This window comes from Aptenodytes patagonicus, chromosome 5 (assembly GCF_965638725.1).
Source record: "Aptenodytes patagonicus chromosome 5, bAptPat1.pri.cur, whole genome shotgun sequence".
Classification (NCBI taxonomy): domain Eukaryota; kingdom Metazoa; phylum Chordata; class Aves; order Sphenisciformes; family Spheniscidae; genus Aptenodytes; species Aptenodytes patagonicus.
In genome coordinates, this window is record NC_134953.1 from 16,092,068 (window position 1) to 16,114,034 (window position 21,967).

The 21,967-nt window shown below is 38.9% G+C and overlaps 1 protein-coding gene across 3 annotated transcripts in view; it reads right to left on the bottom strand.

Annotated features, from left to right (window-relative positions):
* Nucleotides 1-7,713: 7,713 nt before the first annotated feature.
* LOC143160727 (adhesion G protein-coupled receptor A1-like) overlaps nucleotides 7,714-21,967 on the bottom strand; it is a 296,528-nt gene continuing 282,274 nt past the window's right edge. For all 3 annotated transcript variants that reach the window (XM_076338820.1, XM_076338822.1, XM_076338821.1), the window contains 2 exons: nucleotides 14,990-15,085; nucleotides 7,714-11,786 (listed from right to left, as the gene is read on the bottom strand). In XM_076338820.1, the coding sequence (XP_076194935.1) occupies nucleotides 10,565-11,786; nucleotides 14,990-15,085 (1,318 nt within the window). In that variant the 3' untranslated portion in view covers nucleotides 7,714-10,564. The remainder of the gene's footprint in view (nucleotides 11,787-14,989; nucleotides 15,086-21,967) is intronic.

The following is a 21,967-nucleotide window of genomic DNA, read 5'->3' on the forward strand; positions in this document are numbered from 1 at the left end:
TATCTCCCTGGATAAATCCACATCTAGGAGGAGAGAGAAAAAGACAGCAAAGAGCATTTCAGATCACAGCCATGACACTACCCTGCCAGCACAAGACCTGGGGCTGTCAGGTAAGCTGAGGTCGGCACTGAAGCTGTGCTGCCTTTCCAGAAGGACATGAAAAAGTGAGTGGAATAACAGCAACGTGACTGAGTGCACAAACCGAAGTCAGACAATGAAAAATAGGAGGATGTGAGAACCACCACTGTGCATGAGGCTGGAAAGAGAAAAAAAGGAAGGTCTCCCAACACAGCCCAGGAACAGTTTCATCCTGTTCATCACAGTTTGAGGTGCACAGATGTGCACAGGTACAAGTGCTGGGACTTTGTACAAACAGTATGTGCAAAATCAGGGCTACCTCTACCTAGAAAATGCCAGTTTCTGTGCAGTACATTAGGATCCTAACACATGGTTGCTTTACCTTTGTTCCCAACAGACTAAAGGCTCAATCATTTCACATCAAGATCAAGTAAACATACCAAATATGGAAGATGAAACTTTGGACCTAGAAGCTGGAATAAGGTTTTGGGAAACTTTAGAGATCCTCAATTTTTCTACTACTGGAAATGTGAAATCTGGAATTAATTTACCAGAAAGACAGAAAAATAGAAGATTATAAAGAATGTATTCTGGTAAAGGCAACACCCTGGGAAGTTTGCAAGGAAGGAATTCAATTAGTAACACCAAATTCTTAATGCAGCTCAAAGTTTGGCCATTAGGTCCTAGAGAGGAGAAAAGGAAGAATTTGATTTAATGCACACTGTTACAGGACATACTGATAACATCTAGTTAAGCAAGCACCATTGTGGTTTTAGTCAGAGGTTAATGGAGCTTTTCATTTAAAGCAGTAACTAAGAACTTTATTATGTTGCAGAGTATAAAGATTTTCCATTCAAAGATACAGATTACAAACAACCTGGAATCATAAACATTAAAAAGGCACTTAGGCTGAACAGTGCCACAAAGGCCAAAGTCAAGGTGTTTGACTGCAACACAATTTCCTAGGTTCTACGTAGGCAGGTTGAGACACTGTCCTTTCTATTCACCTCTACAATACCTATCTGAAAGTAGGATTTTTCTGAGGCTAAGTCTACTGAACATCAAATATAATGTAAACTGCCTGGAAAATTTTACCCTGTAGTTCCTATAGCACCAAGGTCAAAAATTTGTGTTTGAAGTCAAATATATTTCTGAAAGATGCGCTCTCTTGAGTTAAAAATTTCAACTTACCATGTAACTAAGGAATTGTTACGATGTTAATTACTTTTGCAGATTAAAGGGCAAGTCCTTTCAGTTTTCAGCTCCTAATCACTGGATCTTTTCATACCGTTGCTGCTAGATTAAAGAACCTTCTGTGTGGTAGTTTCTGCCCATATAGGTACCTGTGGACAGTGATCAAATCACTTAACTTCCCCCCCCGCCCCGCCTTTTTGTCCACAACCCGAGCACATTACATGCCTTTAGCTTGAAGCATATTTCCAGTTTTCAGCTCGTCTTCAAGGCTACTGTCCAAACATTATCCAATCTTATGGCATCCTCTCTGAATGGGCATCGCAACAGGAACAGACTCACCTGTGCAACCCTCTTAGTGCTGCTCAATACACTCTTTTACTCACCCAGGGCTTGTGGTCACCCTTGTGCTCACACCATTTCAGCAGGCACTTGTGCTCATTTGATTATCCATCACAACACCCTCCTCCCCTTTATGCTCCATTTCTCCTTCATTTCCACCCGCTTTTCCTCCAGGTCCTTCCCACCGTGAATGCATGCCAGAACATGCGACCCCATGCTACGACAGAAAGCCTCCATTTAATGAGGTTTGCAGTTTGCCAGTTTTCAGATTAGGTTCTGAACTGTACGCCGTGCTTTTTCTTTTCACTCTGCATTCAACCTAGGACCCATGGAAACTGATGGAAAGGTTCCTGCCTGTAATTTCAACTCTACAGCTTATTGCTCTAAAGTGAACAAAGTTTGACTAAAGACTGCATAAATTAAACATTTCCTTGCATCTAGCAGTGGTTACACAAGGAAGGAAAGCCTGTGCCGAGCTGTTCAAAATGCCGCTTTGTCGGTCTCTTTCATCGTTTCACTGATTAAAATTCAAACCTCCTTATATCCTACATATGATATTTTATCCTTACTTTGTCTAAGTAAAAGGACTTCTGCTAAAGATTTTTCATCCTACAGCTCCAGGGCCTTTGAAATCATACCCTGTATGTTTTGTCTCTATCAGCAGTTTCCCTGCATCAATCTACAATGAACTACATAAGCCACTTATACGAGAGACTGTTCAAGTCATTCTGAATTTGATTGGCGTATTCTGATCTCCCTGGTTTTGTTAAGCAAGTTGAACCTTAATAACACACTGAGAGGTTGAATGGGCTAATGAAGCAGATTGCACGATCTGGAATCGTTCCCTTACAGGTAAAGTTCTGAACTGCTGACAGCAAGAGGATTTTTTTGTTTCCATTTTCCATGGTTACTTTTCGCTCCTGGTGCAATGCTCTGTTATGCAGCTGTCTGGCTCTGTGTTAGCTACATACCGAAGGAAAATAACATCTCAGTGTAAAACTGACAATTAGCTTTTTGTGTAATTAAAAAAAGAGTAACTTTCCCTCTTTTCACTTCAATATTACAAAAACATTTTAAGTGCGTGTCTGCACTAAATGGATCCTTAGTCTAAACCAGTCCACCAGTGTAACAAAGGATGCAGAAAATATTTCCACAGTACAACTGTGTGCAGCTTATTTTTACCCAGGGGAGAAGCATTGTGGGTGAAGTGTGGTTACTTTCAATGTACTATAGCCCTTGACTGTGTGTTACATTACTTGCGCTGTGCTGTCAGGTGGAATACAACGTTATAATGCTAGAATTAAGGCTTCTGTACTAACTCAGAATGGCTGGGGGTTTGTTTTGTTTTTTTGCAGCGCTTAAACTATGCCCCCTACTATCCCAGAAGAGATTAGCTGGTCATTTAACTCTCTCCTTCCTCCTTTTTTTCTCATATACAAACACAGGGAAAGTTTCAATCGGTTTTACGCAAGATAGAGAGGAACCAGCCCTCCATGCTGATGTCGCATTCTCACGCCGTCTTGTCAAGGGGACTGGGGCTTTCCAGCTTCTGGCTTGGGCAATGGGCTCAGGGTTAGCAACGAAGCGTGAGTTTTTGAAGGGAAGGGACCTTCCTGGAGCTCACAGCAGAATGATCTTTGTGTAATGACAGGGGCTAAACCTCACATTTGCATTGAAACTCTCTCCCGGTGCATAAGGCTAGCCAGATGTTCGCTTGAGGATGCCATTGTGCAGTGCCAGAGACAAAAGTACGTCCATCCCTCATGGGCCAAAGCTGGCACATCCTACAGTTTGGAGGGACTGGGTATGTGATGCCCTTCTCAGCAGCCCCAGGTGTCTTCCCCACAGGAGGCTCTACAGAAAAGGCTCCATTGCAGGGGAACGTGGGATTTACAGGCAGCCCATATGTCAGCGTAAATTATCATAGTTAAGGTACAGGCTTCCTACAGACTGTAATACAGCTGCACAGAGCCAGGGCAGGGACTTCTTAGCTTCAGCCTACTCCTTCTCCTAACACTCCTACGTCCTCATAGCGATGACAACACTTGCAACAATTATACAACTACTGAAATACTTCGGAAAAGAACCCCAAATAAGGGGAAGCTCAAAGGAAAGTCTTTCAAGCCACTTCTTCCTTTCTAGCACTCAGCACAGGGAAGAGTAGAAAAGCAGGGTCTGTGTTATTAGAAGGCTTCAACCTCAAAATTTCTGAGAAGGTTTTCTTTAAAAGTTCCAGAAAAAATGTGGAAAAAAGATGGAAAAGAAAGCTTACGGTGAAATGACTGGCTTAACTCTAGACGTACACAAAAAGACACATTTAAAGAACACTAAATGTGCAGCATCAAAGCAAAGGTGTTAGAAAGCAGCATGCACTCAAATAGTTAAAAAATAATATCAAAAGGCAGACCAAAGCTGTGAATGGAAGTTCCAAAGGCAACCTTAATTCTAACAGTTCCTCAGTTTGGTGTGTTTGACTTTCAGCTTCACTAGTACTGTTTGAAATCAGTTGCCTTTTTTGTGATGGTTCCTGGATTTTGAAAGAAGACATTAAAAATACAGAAATTCTATCACGTGGCACATGAAATATCTGGTTAATCAACAGCTTTGAGCATCTGTGATTCATTACACAGATTTCTGGCGCTTACATTAATGGAATAGCTGACAGCACTAATACACTGTCATTTTCTACGAGGACCAACATTATAAGCAAATAGCCATTTTTCTAGTAGGTTTTCAGATATTTACTGACTGTAGAGGAATCACAAAGTTTGGCTTACATACCCAACTTGGAAACACCCACGGACATAATTGTTTCACCTACTCTCCCTCTGCCCCATTACCAACTGAGTCCCAGTTTCTTCCCAGTCTCCAAGTCCCTCTTTTCAATTTTGTGATCCTCCTTTCCCTCCCAGCTTCAAATCAGCCCCCCAAACAGCTTGTTGCAGCTTCCTACTCATACCAGCCTGTCTCCTTCTGGTCAGCTTGTTACATTCAACTCCATCCACTGCTAGAAGCTCAGTCTCTTCTTTTTGGCTTCCTCTAGCCCAGCATTTGTCTCTCCTTATACAAATCAGATAGTTCCCTCCTCCATTCCATCGTGGTGTCTATGAGGGGGAGGCAAGCTGGAGTTTAGCAGAGAACATGAAAATCAAGGCTGCCTGCTTTCCATCCTAACCCTAGCTGAGGGCAGCTGAAGTCAATCATTTATAAGGCAGGTCCTTTAGAGCCCCTACAGCTTGCAGCAGCACGCGATTGCTAAGCGTAGCCCCAGTCAAGGCATACGCGTCCTAAGAAGAAGGGAGACTTTTCACAGTAGTATATCAGGTATATTTAGCGGCTGAAATTGGCATCTGTACTGAACCACTTACTTTCTAGAAACAGCAAAAAGTGCCCTTATCTCTTCTTAGAACAGCTGTCCTTCCCCAAGTTCTCAAATACTGGGCCTTGAAGACAGAAGTATTAAAAAATCACCAAAAGGTGTTATTGTGGACAAACGTACTTTCCTCAAGCCTCTTTGCTGAAAACATTGCAGCCGTTTTGGCTGAACTCTTTAAAATCATCCATCTGAGGGCAGTAACTGCTGAGGGTATAAATCAAGCTAAATGGTTAACTTTCGGCTATGTTCTAACTAGTAGAGAACAAGGTCTTACAATGGAAAGAATCTGGGAATAAGTGACTGTAACTGCTTACAGCTCAGTAACAAATGGGCTAACAAAAGAAAGTACTGAGAGAAGAATATGAATAATGTGTAAACCCAATCAGGTTTTACCGCTTACTCTTCTCCCAGAGTTTCCCCCTAACCCCAAAATAAGCTCTTTCTGCTGCCTTCCTCAAGTGTTATTGAGTACCTGGGAAACAAACAAAGGAATGAATGAAAACACTGACTATGCTGAACAATCTCACGCGACAGTGCGCTGCAGGTTAAGGGGAACAGCTGGAGCAGAGTGACAGGCTGATGGGAACAGTCAGTCATTTTGTTGTTCAGACTCCAAGGCACTACAGAATTCCAACAGATCAAAATGTAAAGAGACAGTAGCACCTATGGGCTATACAGACACCATGTTTACAAAAAACCCCTTACCTCTCAGGCACGGCCAGCTGCATGACCTTAAGGCACTATATTTGCCTGTGGTTGAACTGCTCTAGAGCTTGCAAACCAGATTTCAACCCTCCTTGCAGAGAAGTGAGCCCTATAACACTGTCCTGAATTCACTGATGCTTGCTTGTTTGGCTCCTGAAAATCTCAGGTAATAGGCTAGTAGGATAAGGGAATAGGGATTCACTTGTACCTTCATAGACCTAGTAAAGGGGAACAAAAAGCCTTGGTTTATATAGTCCAGGTAATTTGTAGAGTAAGTTTTCTTCTTAGCAATTCAATTGCTAATTAAAAAATGGTCAAGTGGGCACAGGAAAACAACCAACCAAACCAAAAGCTCCCTTCTCTGTAGAGTTAACTAAGCAAGTAAAAGCTGCCTAGAGCACCAAGTTACTACTGAAATTGCTTGACTGAAGTCAGCCAGCCAGCCAGCCTTTAAACCCAGCTGATGGATCCTGATTGATCCAGCTGCCTCCTAGAGCTTCTTTCTGAACTGGAGGATGCTGGTACAGGAACTTGAATTTATGTTCTGGTAAGGAAGCTACTGAGCTGCTAATGTCTTCATAGGCCTGACATTTCTTGTCATAGGCAACAAAAACTCAGTGAGAGTACAGGTGGTCTCCTTTACAGAGAACCCTACCCACCGTCCTTTTTTCTGTGTCCATGCAAAGAAGAGTCTATGTTAAAAATGTTCCTGGCCTGAACCCGATGACAGCTTTTTTTTTCCCCAAATAGTCAAGTGGACAAGCATCCTGTGTCAGACAATCTCTTCATTGTAAAAAGGCATATAATTTACAGAGGAAGCTACCTCCAAATTTGTGGAATCACAGTCAGCTTTGTAAGCTTTCATAGTGTCTGCACAAGAGCAATTTCAGATCTTCAGGGCATCCAGGATGCTTAGACCCACGTCCGCACACATGATGGACCTGAAGCGGATTTGTGACAGAGCAGCCAAAAAGGTTTCCTCCAACTTGGGCTTTTCTGATCGTTAACTCCATTGTGCTGTTTCACTCTCATTTCAGCTAACCAGGAATTTTAGGTAAGCTGACTAATTTTGCCTGGATTTGTCTGGATTTGGCAGATGTCTGTAGGCAGCAGACCTACTAGGCAGGTAGTTTAGGCAGAGAGCTGGAGGGAGGAGGAGTTATACTGCTTAAGGCCACTTCCATTAGGTTTATCTGCCTTCAGCCCTTAGTGTTTGAGTGGAGGTTGCCCAATTGCCTGTGTTGTCTATCAAAGGTGGCCTTGACTTTGCTTTAAGCACAGACTTTGCTTTTGGTTTAGACAGCAAGAATGCTTTAGAGCCACAGTGAAGGCTCCCTCGGTGGGTTAACATCTGGATAGGGTGCCCACACAGGGTAGCAGGCAGGCAGCTGTGTGGTGAAGGAGAACACGTGTTTATGGCCACTGACAGAAGCTGCTCAGTCATATTAGTGCAGACGTGACCACAGACTTCTTGGGGACTGGACATATGTGCAAAATGTGCAATATGTATGCTTTATTTTTACACCAAAACTCTTCATATGAGGCTGGGTAGGAATGCAAACAGTCTATGTGACTTAAAATGGACTCACTTAGATGATCTGAAATTTGGTCCTGAAAACTGGAATTTCTATATGCAGAGAAGAACACTACAGCATCAGAGCTTATTTTCATCCCGGTAGTACTGTAATAATAACCCTTCAGATTTCTGTTGATTGCATCGTTCTCCAAAAATTATCTTTTTTGGATGAAATTTCTCTTGCTCGATCTCAGACAGAAAGTGAACAGTAAAAATCTGTTCAGTCATTTTTATGTCATCAGTGAATCACCAAAACTAATGCCGACTTTGAAGCATGTTACATGCGTATGTCCGTGAGGAATTTACCAGGACAATATATCTCTTACACTCCAGTTATTTCATTGACTTTATTTTTATAGGAAAGAAAATCAGGTGAAGTAGTAATGTTTCACTGACTATAATTGACCAAAACCCCACAATAAAACAAAGCCAGACTCCCAAAGCATTGAAATTATCTCATTTATCTTAAGGAAAAAAAAGTAAAAAGCACAAAAAGCATTTTGGTCAAATTTGATGTTACAAAACATTTTCATATTTATTTAATTTCATGTTCTCCTACTCTGTAGTTATACTGTATATTTTCTGAAAAAATAATATGCAAACAGATTATTGCATAACACATCTCTTCCAAATTAGCCCAGAAATATTCACTAAATTAATTTTTTAACACAATAAGAAAAGTGTTTTAATATTTTATGTTTAAATTCCAGAGAGTTTTATCACATAAGATATTCTGTGGAAAGCAGCACCTATTTACTTCTTTGTAAGCCATTATGAAGATGGAACTAGCCTCTCAGACAAAATAACAGAGGTGATTAAAACACAAGCTGAATAAAGAAGCTCACCGAGTGGGTTCTTGCAGGGTGAGTATTTCACTTGGCTGTGTGTGTGGAATATTTTGCATAACGGTCTACAGACCTCCTAGGATTTTGCAATTACAGAATATACCTATATATAGTGCTGAGACACAGAGAAGTGGTATTTCACATTATGTCTATGCTTGTTTAGGGCTCACTGCCTATGTGGAATGAGTAAAAGTAATATTAAAGGAAAAGAATTATTAAACAGAAAATATTTCATTATGCAAACAAAGAAAAATACTGTATTTTAGTTTAGAGACAGTTCAAGCATATACAGCATATACATAATAAAGCTCAGGCATTTCTTTTTTCGTATTAGCTAAAGAAGCAGTCATGAAACTGTTGTATATTGGCTTAAAACTTGACAACCACCTAGTGCATTCTTCTTGCTCACCTTTTAAAAAGACACAATCTGAGATGGATACATTGCACTGCTAGAGTTTACAATATATATTTCAAATTTACAAAAATACAGAAAAACAAGATTTCTTGCACTCAGATACTGAGCATTAACCCTTTGAGTACTAATTCCCACCTGCAACACTGCAGAACACATTCATCTGACTTACATGTTTTTATAACATTCTAACAATTATAATTGTCACCTTTATGTACACTATTAGGAAATGTATTCCTACATATTAAAAAAAAAAGGTAGAGACTAATAAACTGCTAATAACAGAAAAATAACGGGTTGAAGTATGTGATGATTTCTGCAACATATACACAGAGAATCGCAGACTGATCATCTCTCAAGGGAATTGTCTATTTCCTCTCTGCAGCAATGTAGCAATTGCATAAGCCTGTGTTAAGACATGACAGCAAACTTTCTCATGTGGCCATACAGAATTGTGCTTTTTCTCTTATTTATGGATGCCCTGCTCACTTGCCACTGTAGACACTTTTCTCTCAGCTTTATGCTCCTATTCACTTTCTGCGATCCATTATTGTTCTGCACCCTTTCTGTTTGAAAAAAGCGGCTTTCTTTCCTATAGGGATAATTATGATGCAGTTCTGTACTGTGAGTTGATCCTTTGTGTCCAGATGTTCATGGAAACATGAAAAAATTTCTTGCCAAGAGCCTTGTTAATAGAGAATGGTACTGACCCTGGAATGCCCTACAATTCAGCAGAAATCATGAACATAAAGAACTTCTCTGAAGGTCAAATTTGCATTAAAGGATGAAGACAATCTGAAATTTGCTAGGGGACGAAATGGGTTTTCAGAAAGCAAGTGGTGAAATTAATAGATGGACTCTAAGAAGGTGTGATTTTGGAAAATGACTGAGCTTTTGCTTTCCCGACAACTCTGGACTACATCGATCATGTAACTAAATAGACAATATCATATATACAGTGTCTCTGAACTAGAATAAGCTATTTTAAGAAAATAACTGTAGTCCTCAAAGAGTTAATGATAAAACTGCTCTACCTTAACAGATGTGGAAAGGCTGTCGTGAAACAGCTTACAGATTTGTTCAAAAGGCATACTTTACAAAGAAGTGTAAAACTTGTTGAGACAACTGCTATTACACCGCACAGTGTCACGTACAATGAGTAGTGCATGCTCTGTAAAGACATTAGAGTGGACCCTTATCAAAGCTATCATATAACCTTATACAAAGGATTGTGCCACTTAAACTAGTGCAGAGTGATTTTTTTTTCTGTAGATTTATAATGCTCTAGATTAATAATAGGGTTTTTCACAGCCTTGTACAACACTTTTTTTTGTTCTTTTTTTTAACACATGTAACACTAGAAAACAGCAAATGGTATATCCTGACATATGTCATGCAAACTACAACCAATACAGCACCATAGGTGTAACAGAGACATTACCTAGCACTTCTCTCCAACAAGAAAAAGGACAGAACAGAGAGTGTACATTACACGACTTTACAGGCCATATGCTACAGAAGATCTTTAGAGGCAGTATCACTTTTGTAGATCTAAAAAGCTGTAATTTTATAAAATCCTGTTTATCGTTTCTACCATAGTCACTTCTGATTAAAATCCATGGCACAGTAATAATATTTTGCTACAAAAATAAATAAGTAAAAGTTTAAGATGCTGATATGTTTATAAAAAGTGTCCGAAGTTACTACAGAACAAAAGTGAAAACAATGGACGAAAATGATGTATTTCTAAAGAAATGCTGTTCTGTGTAACAAAAGGATATTGCCTCTCATATTCAATTGTCTAGACTTCATTTTCTAATTATCTTTCAGAATAATTGTATAACTTTCTTTTAAAAATAACTTCACTTTAATACTGTCACTATCTCTCTTTTAGACTCTTACTAAGAAAATGGAAATAAAGATGGAAAAGCTGTACAATTTACTGATGAGCTACACAAATATGTCATCTTATTTAGTTTGGAATAAAAACAAAGATAACAATGGTTTAGGGGGAAAAACACATTATGATGGCCCATGAACTACACAGTAGTTTCATTTTTCCAAGGGCCAGTTTTGATATTTCCTGTACTATCTGAGCTGTATATCATGGCTTCATGCACGTTTCCCTTGAGAATTCCGTTGTGATTCGTCGTATTAAACGGCAATGACTGTGTCCGTGGGTGCATTTCAAAATGAGCTGGATGGTGCACAGTGTCACTTTCTGGCATTTTAGCACAACTATATATTACAGTACTTGCGTCGCTACTTTCGGGCTGGTTGACAGTAGGATATGGATCGCTTTTTGAGCAGCAGGCCCGTCTGTGACCTGACTGGCTATCATGCGTACTGTGGGGACTGTCTGTATGTGAGCTGTGGATGCTGCCATCGATACTTGAAGGAATGTGATAGGCGTATTCTCTTTCACCTGCAGACCTATGCCGACTGAAATAACGTGGCTTAGTTCTGCCTTTCAGACATCTATGAATGTGCATATTGGGTCTGAAGGTTCCCTCGTTGTGGACATGAATGTGAGCTTCATCATCAAGTAGCTGATCACAGTGCATTTTTGCACAACATGGTGTCACAGGCGAAAGGCAGTTAACGTGATTTTGAACTGCTTGTAGGTTAGTAAGTTTGCAGTGGCTAGCCGCTGGATGATTAAACACAGCTGTTTTGTTGGGACATGGTGATTCCTGAAGACAAGGTGCATGAACTTGAGTGTCACCATTGACATTAACTTTTGGTCGCACATTAACTTGGACAGAATAGGTGTTTCTTCTAGATGGGCAACAGGACCACCAGCAATGCCACACATCATCTCTCTTTGCACAGTGATGGATCAGGATGAAAAGCCCCAAGGTCACACAAAAGGCTCCGTAAAGACAGCTAAATATCATGTCCAAGAAATGACCTTGAGATACTGCAAGTGCTCCAAAGGTCCAAGTGGCAGTAAACAGGAACAAAGTGAATGCTGCGGCTCGAAGCTGAGCCTTAAATGAATGCTCATTTTCCAATAAGGAAGAAGAAATCATGGAGCAGGTTGCGTGGGGAACGGACACAGAGTCTGTAATATGACCATGGCCCACCTCAGTACTTGGCATTCTCTGCGGATCTTCTATCTTTTCCTTTAACTCATACTTGCGTTCAGGATGGCGCTTCAGTTGCACGTACGTGCAGAGAAAGTAAACACAGGTGACTAGCACAATGAATGCTACCGGCCCATAAAAAGCACCAAGACTAGGCTCCCATGCCATCCAGCAACTGAAAACGACAAAAAAAAGAGAGTCAAGAACATTTTATAGCCCACATTAGATGTGATGGACAACTGACTGATGTGAAACTGGGCTTTCTGACTAACTTGTATGACCCAACAGTGTCTCAGAGGTTCGGATATGTTCGTTGTGGAGAAAGGGAGTGTGTCTTTAATATCAATTAAGCTGAGGCATCACTTTCATATTTTTTAATAGAATAAAATGCCTAGTATAATTTACAGGATATTAAAGCTGAAAATTTCCAAGAAATGTAGGTCAGTTTAGAATCTAGAATTGCAGTGAAGTATAAGACCATTTATGTCAACCCTTTTTTCTACTATTAAAAATGTCAGCGCTAATACTTTGATTAAAAAGCAAATGAGGCATAGTTTATACAATCTGTGTGAGCAATAGAAATGTACAGATTTCAACAGTTTGTATCAATGAACATTGATACAAACTCTTAAGCCTGAAGATTGTTCTTACAGAATTTCTTGTTGCCAAAATAGAGAACAGCCTGAGTAAAAGAGGGGCTGAAAAAATCCAGTTGAACAGTCATCGTTTTCTGCAGTGAGCGGACCCAAAAGATGTATGTCATTTCTGAATTCTTCACTGTTTCTGAAATTTCTGGGAGTTAATTTACATCAATTTGAATGTCCTCAGAAAAATTAAGGGAATTGATGGTCTCATTGTGATACACTGGTACCGTAATATTGTTGCAGCATGGATCGTTATTTGCTAGGCTTTAAATAATAGAACCATAACTGTTTTAGAGCCCCTTGAAGTAGTTCACAGGCCAATATGAGCTGAATAAGCCTCAGTCAGCTGCATAATTTAGTAGCAGTCTAACAGGACTGTCCTGAGGATGAATGATCTAATCAAATAAACATGGCAGAAGAAAACACTTCTGGCTAATGAAATCCCAGATGGAAACTGGGAGAACTTGGGTCGGGGGAGAATGACTATTTGCCTAGTTTTTACTCTTCTCTATGATCTGCTGTAGGCACGGTTACAGACAGGCTACTGAGCTGGTGGTATAAGCTAGTACAGCTATACAGTTAGGTTCTTATATTCTAAATATTGCATGGATTTCTGGAAAGAGGAATAAGTACTTTCCTTATCTGTTGGACTAGGACAAGAAGTAATGGGCTTAAACTGCAGCAAGAAAGATTTAAATCAGATTTTCAAAAAGTTTACTAGCTGCTAGGATAAGTAGGATAATAAGCTGTTGGAATAAAGTGTGGTGTATCCATTATTGGAGCATTTAAAGCACCTCAGATAAATAACTGTCAGGAATGGTTTGGAGATAGCTAATTTCCCACTGGGTCAGAAAGACAGACCAGGTGATCTGTCATGATCCATTTCAGCTCTAAAAGTGACACTGTGTGACACTTCATACTCATTTAGGCTTGTGTGATTGGTTGCAATCCCTCTAATACAGCAAGGAACCTTCTGATATCACATTATTGTCAAGCCATGAATCATCTACCACTTACTATAAAAAGGGCAGAACGAATTTTTCTCCCAGGCTGAGAACCTCTCAGCTAAAAAGAGGCAGTCCCCCTGGGTATTTATCACAAGAAACTGCAGCATAACTATTTAAAATTTTTAAAATCGGAACCTTAAACAAAAACATACACACATTTATTAATGAACTTAGAAACATTCCAAGGAGTATATATTTTGCTGTCAGACATGCACATGAAAAGATTCCCTGAAAGATATCTGTGAAAAGATAGGTAAGTTACCACCTATATTTAATTGGATAAGCAGAGAGCACAAAGCTACATGAATACTTGAAGTACATTTGAATGCTGCATATTTGATGCAAAGTGGAGAATGGAATGCTCCCCAGTGGAACAGTCTCTTGGGATGCTCTTATTTCAAGTCAAATCTCAGTGTGGATCACTTAAAAAATCAGTTCCGTAAAAAAAAGTTCAAGTTTGTGCATCTACATTTACTGTACTAATATTATTGAAAATGAATAAGGCATATAACTCACTATGCTGTTCTTGAGCTGTCTTTTTACTCAGTCTTATAACCACCCCTCATCTGTGCCTTGTTTTCTGTACAGACTGTGGTACCAGGTATTGATTGGCTATGATTAACATGATTAAAGAAGTATAACCTCTGTAACTGTGCCAAAATGAAAAATGTCTCACATTTATGAACATAAATAATTGAGTCTTTTAATATACTGTTGATTATAAGTGATTGTCTAATTGGATAATTTTGAATAAATATATGAATATGAGTTGGGCCCTAGGCAGAGCAAACAGTTAGCCATGGTATGTATTAATTTATTACCAGAATTTAAATTTCAATTACCTATAAAAATGCCTTTAAGGAGCCAAATGCTCACTTACAAACCATTATCCTTTGTTTCCGCTTTTCTTACCCAGAACATAACTAGTTTCAAATGTATTACAATAGATGCTCAAGGCAGTAACTAAGAGTGATGTCCTCCAGAGTACTAGTGCTGGCAGAGTACTACTATATCCATTAGCGTGCCAGTCATTGCCATGCTGATCTTTTACGTATCTAACTTTGCAGTCTGATTCACTTTCTGCTACACTTTTATGGAAACACATACTGTACTTTATTGATATCTCATGTGTCATGCCAAGAATTAATAACAATGTGATGCCTGGACAGCTCATGGAGGTATACTGAACACTAACACACTAGAGGGCTATGTCAGGATTGCAAGACACTGTGACTGGAACATTTCCAGGTGGTGAAAATCCAAAATAATTGGTTTTTAAGGGAGGGACACGTGGAGGAGGTGGGGGAGGGATTTCTACTTCTGCTTTTTTCACATAATTATTTGTAAATTGCTTTAACTAAGTCACCTGGAGGATATCAATTCAAGGTAGATAATGAATTGAAAGTATTTAATTAATTAGTAGCTCCATTAAATATGCTATCCATTAGGTATTTTTAATATCCTTCCACTTACTCAGATGTAAATGAAGAGTAATTCTGTAAATGAAAAGTGATTCTATTGACAGTAGTGGAGTCAAATTGGTAGAGGTAAAGCAGCAAGCTCCAGATTAAGACATTGCTCTTTCACAGCTATTATTTAATAAAATTTCATAACAAATGTCATCCCAAATGGCATGTCTGCACCCTTTATGAAGTCAGTTACATTTATCGGCATAAGAAAAAGAATACGTTTTCCTTAAAAGTTTTATGACAATAGTTTATACTTACTATGGTGCATTGCCTTCAATCCCATAATTATTGATATTGGTTGCTGCTGTAATCCCACATATAATGAAAGGAACTCCACCACTAATCAGGTAAAATCTGTTGAGAGATAATAACTGATATTTTAATTTGCCTGACTTGTAGTCGAATACTGCTATTTAAATAATTGTACCTTCTTGAAGTATTTTGAGTATGCAATGTTGCTGAAACATTAAACATGTCCCTAAAACCAGAAAAGCAAAGAATGAAGTATTGCCACAATAAACACTGTACTTCATGAAGCAAACAGCAGAAAGCTTAATATTTAATATTTATATGGACCCACTTTTAACAATCTCTTGACTTAGGTCTTTAGTAAATGTAGTTATTACTGCAGTCATATGAATGACTTTCGTTCTTGTCTAATGACAGAACCTACATCCCAAAGAAAGTTATTCCACTCACCTAGCTATTTATATTTAATAGTTATTAAATATGTAAGCATTATATTAAATATTAAAAATATTCAGACAAAGCAGCTGTATTCACTTTAACCTGAAAACGTTCCCAGGGAAATTCAGTGAAATCACAGAAATATTTTCCTAACTCCTGGATGACAAAAGAAACGAAGTTCAGTTAGGCAAAGAGAAAAGGGGCAGTCCACTTGGCAAAATGGTTTTTTTCTGCACAGAGGAGCAATCTGGAGAAATCAGGAGGATTAAATATCCCTTTGCATATACCACACTTTTCTTCACTCATTCTATACCCAGCCTTGCAAATGCATTAAAATGTGAGGGCCTCTAAGACTTCAGCAAGACCTCATAAATATCCAAGAAGAGTGTTAACCTAAGTGTTAATCTTGCTGTAAGGACTTGTATGCTAAGACTGAAAGCACATAGTTTCACACCCCTTTAACTGGTTAAATGCCATTGAACTACTTGGAAGCAGCAGTCATTCCAATGTATGATCATTAGGCTACATTAAAGTCCTAGGGGATGTTTCACTGAAGTTGGCATCCTGCATGCCTATAGTCCAAATTCAGCAAAATAAACCATCATCACATTTTCCATTTATATAAGCAAAACACAAAATTATGCATGGAGCACAGCACTTCCACCGCTGCGGTCTCTGAGGTGGAGAGCACCGGCCCCATTATATGTGAGGCTACAGCTGGAAGGAATGCTGCTCAGTGACCAAAAGGAAAATGTTCCACCACACCTAGAAGCTCAGCTGGTTCTCTGAACATCCTGACTCATTTCCAGGTTTAACCAATGCTCTCCTGTCAGTAGACAAAATTAGTTTCTTTTCAAGCCACTCTTCTGGTGCAGGAAACAGTATGAAGGGATACGGACGCTTCCCAGTCACTGCTATTATGTTGTCCATCAGGACTAAGAGGAACCTGATAATGTGTGTGGGACATTCTGACCAGAATCTGGCCACTAGTTTTCTATAATGTGTTATAAATATTGGGAAATTTCACAGCTATTGCAAGGCAGGATTTTTACAGAAACAGAGTTATAGTAAGATTAAATAAAGCAGCATTTAAATCAAATCCAGAATTAGTGTTAGAATTTCTTAACCTCTTTTCCCCACCTCCTTCCAAAGCAGAATTAGAGGCCAGGCCTTGGAAAATTTCATGTTAACATTTACAGTCAATCTTTGTCCTAATCGTCTAAGTTGTAAACAGAGCAGAGAAAATCATCCTCCACATTCATCAAAAAGCCCTTCAGATTTTATAACTTCAAAGTCATTAAGTATATATTTTTTTCTTCAAACTTGGCTTATTCTGTAGAGCCTAACAAATTCCAATGAATAAGCTGCCTCCTTACAAAATCCATTCATTCACTGCAGTTTAATGATTGTACATATCTTTTGACTTGAGCATGTTGAATAAGCTAGTTTAATAGCTTATTATTATTTTTAACAAAGACATATTCAATGACATTTTTGAAATTCAGAAAATGGCTAGGGTAAGCAATGAGGCATAGAAAAGTTAATCCCAGTTTATCTAAGAAATAGTAAGGAGCAGAAAAATAGGAATACAGAAGCAAGCATAGGAAACTGCACTTCAAACTCATCTGAAGTGATTACACCATAGAATTTACCTACAATGCAACCTATAATTTAATTTTTTGCAGTGCTGCCACTTTTTCCAGATTGGATACATACATTTAAATCATATCCTTATCTAAAGTCTCAGACAAGCCAGTATTTGGGTGTTAGATAATCTACTTCATATCTCACACTTTTCACACTTTCAGCAGGCTGCTGAACACTACAACAGTAGCATCAGATGTTCTGGAAGCACTTAGCTACACAGTGCTTCAGAAATGTGGCAAAATCTAGCCAAATTCCTGTCCTGGCTCATTGCTAAGAGAAAGAAAATACATTCTAGAAATGACGGAAGGTGAAGTCAAATGGTTTCAGTGTACCTGAGGTGCACTGTACCGATATCCAGCACAGCACACTGCCTGCCCTGTCTCACTGGAAAAAAAAAAAGTAAAATAGCAAATAGAAATGACAGTGTATACAAATAATTCTTCACTGGTGGATTCGGGATTCTTGAGGCGTGAAGGGAAAAGAAGGCTGCCAAATAGAAGAAAAGTCAGCAAAAGAGGAATGGGATTAAAACAGAACGAGCAGAAAATATAATCAAAGAAATGGAAGTTAAATCGTAAGAGCAGGAGTGCATATTCTTGCCCATATATTTGTGGATACCTTAAAGAGTACATAAAAAAGAAGAGACCACACTGGAAAGTCACCCAAGAGAAGAAACATTGTTCAAGAAGATCCATATACATGTTAGTTGTGAGGAAGTACACTTAAAATGAAGAAATTTAGACCAGTCTTTCCAAACATTAGTTTCCATGCAATCATTGGTTTTTATCAATTTCTTCTTTTTTCACCCAGATGAGATGATTAGGACAAATAATTTTGAAGAAAAAGCTGAAGTAGAAGTGATAGGGCATGAATAAAAACGGAAGAAAATGCAGCTAATAAATAGCTATGCTTCATACCTCTAGAAAACCTTTTATCTAAGAGAATCAAAGTGCTTCATAACATTAATTAATTTAGCCTTACAGCCCCCTGTGTGGTCGATAAACATTATTATCCCTGTTGTACAGATAAGAAAACAAGCAAGGAGAGATTAAGTGTTCAAGGTCACACAGAAAATCTGTTTCAGAACCAGGCTTCTTAATTCCCATCCTATGTTTAAACACAAGGCATCTCTCTGTTACTGTAAATGAAGGGATGGGCAAATCATGGCATCCAGGAGTTTGTATGCAAGCCTAAGAAACATGATTGCCTCTCTGTGAGTTCAAGCAGGAGCAAGAAGAATATAATCTTATCTGAAGGATCCCCTGGTTAGTGTGGTTCCCCCCCAGTATTCACTAAGCCTTGCCAATGACTATCTGCCTGTTACTCCCTACAAAGCCTGACTTGTGGAGGAGGAGCCTGTGCGCGCTATTCCCTGTGCAGCCCTAACGCTAACATCCACTGGTATTTCGTATAGCACTGCCGGGGCATGTACATAGAGCAGATTTTCCAGACCAGTTAAAGTGGTCCGAGTGTAAGGGTTGTAACTGGAGAGATGCTGGGTTCTGCTGCTTTTGCTGCTGCAGCCAACTTTCGGTGTCTTTCAGCCATACAAGAGCAAAAGTAAGGGGCGATGTTCCTGTCCAGTAATGCTCATTCACAGAACAATATAATAAAGCAGTACCGGAAGGATTGTAGATTGAGCAAGTACATGCTTTCCAACCATCCTTCCCACCCCCCCTCAAGTATATTTTCTTATTTTGAAAATAATGATCAATCTTCTTCCTACACTGTTTGCCTAACATACATATACTACTTCCTCTCATTACTATCTTTTGGTTTTAAAGCTTTAAAGGTCTATATCCTTTGGTTCAGTAACCAGCTTTTGTCTTCCAATTACCTTTCCTACTTCTGAGTTAATTTTTAATTTTTCTCATTAAGCCAGTGGACTGTCTGCTCTTCACAAAAGAATGTGCAGTAACTCAGGACCCAGAGCCAATTTCATCTACTTGTGTTAACTCTTCTACCATTCAAGAATGCAAACGGTGATACTCAGGCTACCAGTAATGAAACTCTGTAGGCAGCACTAAGAAGACAGAAGAACCCTGCTCTGACAGATGTGACTGTTATGATGGAGCCAGCTAACACAGAGGGTTTGGCTGTAGTCAAGATAGCCATGCATGCAAATCTTTAAAGAGTGGGAAACCACAGGGAGGAAATTAAAACTTCTTTCAACTAAAATTTTATCTTGACAAGCAGTTAATTTATATAATATTTTAAAATTGTTTTACAGGGAAAACTGTAAACTATCTGTGGGATGATTTGGGGCTTTGAAGCAATTGCCAAGCTGTTGCTTCAATAGCCCTTGGTAAGAGTTTTTAAAATTTGTACATTGTTGTTGCTGGCCACCCAGGGATGTCCTGATGATTCCTAGCAGGCTTTCACATCAGCATACCTTTATTTACTGAAGCTCATTCTATCACATCTTCACTAATATTGTTATCCAAGCTAATTAGATTAAAGCTAGCCTGGTAGGCCTCAGCCTGCTGCACTCGCACCTCTTAGCTGCAGCGTAGGCAACACCTACGGCCTGAAAACCAGGCTATGCAGACACGCTCAAATGATGTGCAGTAATTTGCGGAGGGAGGAATCATACTCATTGAATGTTAGAGGGAACCCCTAAGTTCCTGCTGCAGCTGCCCGAGACCAGCAAGTACAATATTTTTTATTACATGCACTGACATAAACACAAAAAACCCCCAACAGAGCAGCAGACACTGCTTGAGGTGATGTCCCTCTGTTGACATCATGGCTTACTGTTTTCCAGCTTCCTTTCAGCAAGAACTCCTCCTGTAAGGCAAACCCTACCACAAAATACTGGGAGCTACATAGCCAATCTGATAGAAGCAGGATAATGTCAGCAAGAATGACTGCAATAGCCTGCAGACAGCATCCATTCTGCTAACTTAACATACAGAATAGTCTCTAAGTTTATTTCCACAAATATTACTCAGTAAGTCAGCAAGTTAAAGGAGAGTTCTACCCAGTGATGAATTTCTTGCTTGAGCGTCTGGCTATTCTCTAGCCCAAAATTGTCTCCAGATAAGAACCTTGACTCTGGAATGAATTCTTCCAAAAAGGAACAGACCTTGGCTTTGTGGGTGTAATGCAAGACTGATTTAAAGTTTTTTTCTGCAGGGGTTGGCAGAATGGCGATGTATCAGGAAGTGATTTAATAGCTTCAAATAGTGTTTATTGCAGACATTACTTGATTAAAATGTATGTATATTTAAAAGTATTCCTCTTTGCCTGCACAAGTCTAAAAAGGTACGTTAGATATATAAAAATACCAGTGAAACATTAATTTCTTTCCTTTTCCTCAGTACAAAAAAAGATTCATCTGTTTAGCTCTACTCCCTTCTAGGGCACAGTTCATACAGGAAGAGATGTCAATCTATTAGCCACTTGCAAAATAAACATGAAAATAAAAGAGGAGTCACAGCAAGATGACTTTCCCTTTTATTTTTCCTTGAGCTGGGATTTGATTTTAACATCTTTGTGAAAATAATCCATATAGAAAATGGTCATTAACTTCTGAGCTAACCAGATGCCACAGTTCAAGTACCCGGCAGGCAGGCAGGCAGATAAGTAGCTGCTCTGCAGAAAGCTGAATTTATGAGCCTGATTTTCAAATTATTCTTCCTGAATTTTTCATGCATCACATCATTTCATGGTCCTTTTCCTGGGAAGTTTGATAAAATAAAAAGAAGACTTTGTAGAAATGATGGGATTTTGAAAATGTATTTTCATTTAAGAAAAAAAAATTGTCATTTTGAATCCTATTCCTAGATAGTCTTGACTTATGAACATATTTACAAATACCGCGTTAGTTTTGCTTCGTGGCCTTGCTGAAGAGAAATAGCATATATTTCTTAAGTGCTTTTTCCCCTGTCTGCGAAGTAGAATATAAATATGGAGAATACACTTAAAAAAAAAAAGAAAAACAATCTACTAATAATGCTAAAATAAACTTTAATATTACAAGTCAAACTCTAAAAGGTAAATAAAATCAGAATTAAGAGTTGTGTGAAAACTCTATTTAGCACCTTTATGTGGCAATATTATTATTCTTTTTAACTGCTGGTTTACAGTCCATTTTTTTCCATAAGGCATTTCACTCATTCAGGAATGAGTGGAAGGAAGGAACAAAGATCACTGGACAGGTAGGTATTCATTTTTATCTATATCCCTTCTTTCTAGATCTTATTGCAAATTAAGAGCTTCACAAACATCACTTACTTAATCTTCATAATGTCCTTGTAAGAATATGTATTATAATCTCCATTTAGAGCCAGAAACTAAATACACAGAGAGATGAATGACAAAACAATTAAGAAAAGTCTCTGCAGATTTGTTTGTTCAGCATAAGATGTCCAGGCCTCCACTTGACAAAACTAGGCTCTAACTTTTTATTAGAATTGGCCATGACATAGGAATTTCAATACTTTGCTGGGTCTGCCCTTAGAGACTGATAATATGGGAACCTGGACAATAAAGTGGGAGAATCAGAAGATATGAAACCTCACATCAAATGGCTTCAGAAACACTTGTCTCTCTCACACGAGCCCATTGCACTAGATATTCATACTAAGCTTCTCTTCCTTTCCATCTATGTCAGATAACGTCTCATGCGCTGCCATTTAGGTAGTGTGAGAGTTTAGGCCCTGCTAGTGGAGGAAGCCAAGAGGATGTGCTGAAGCTATTTCTGTTCAACTTCTTTGGTTAACACCCTTCATGGCTAGTGTAGCCAGTATGTCTACTTCGGTATTTTGCAGATGAAAAGGAATTTACAGACTGGCAGTACAGTTGCAGTTTACTTTACCATGACCCTGTAAGACAGTCTGAGCCAGCAGAGAGGACAGAGAAACAACAATGCATATACCAAAAAAAATAGAAAAAAGAATT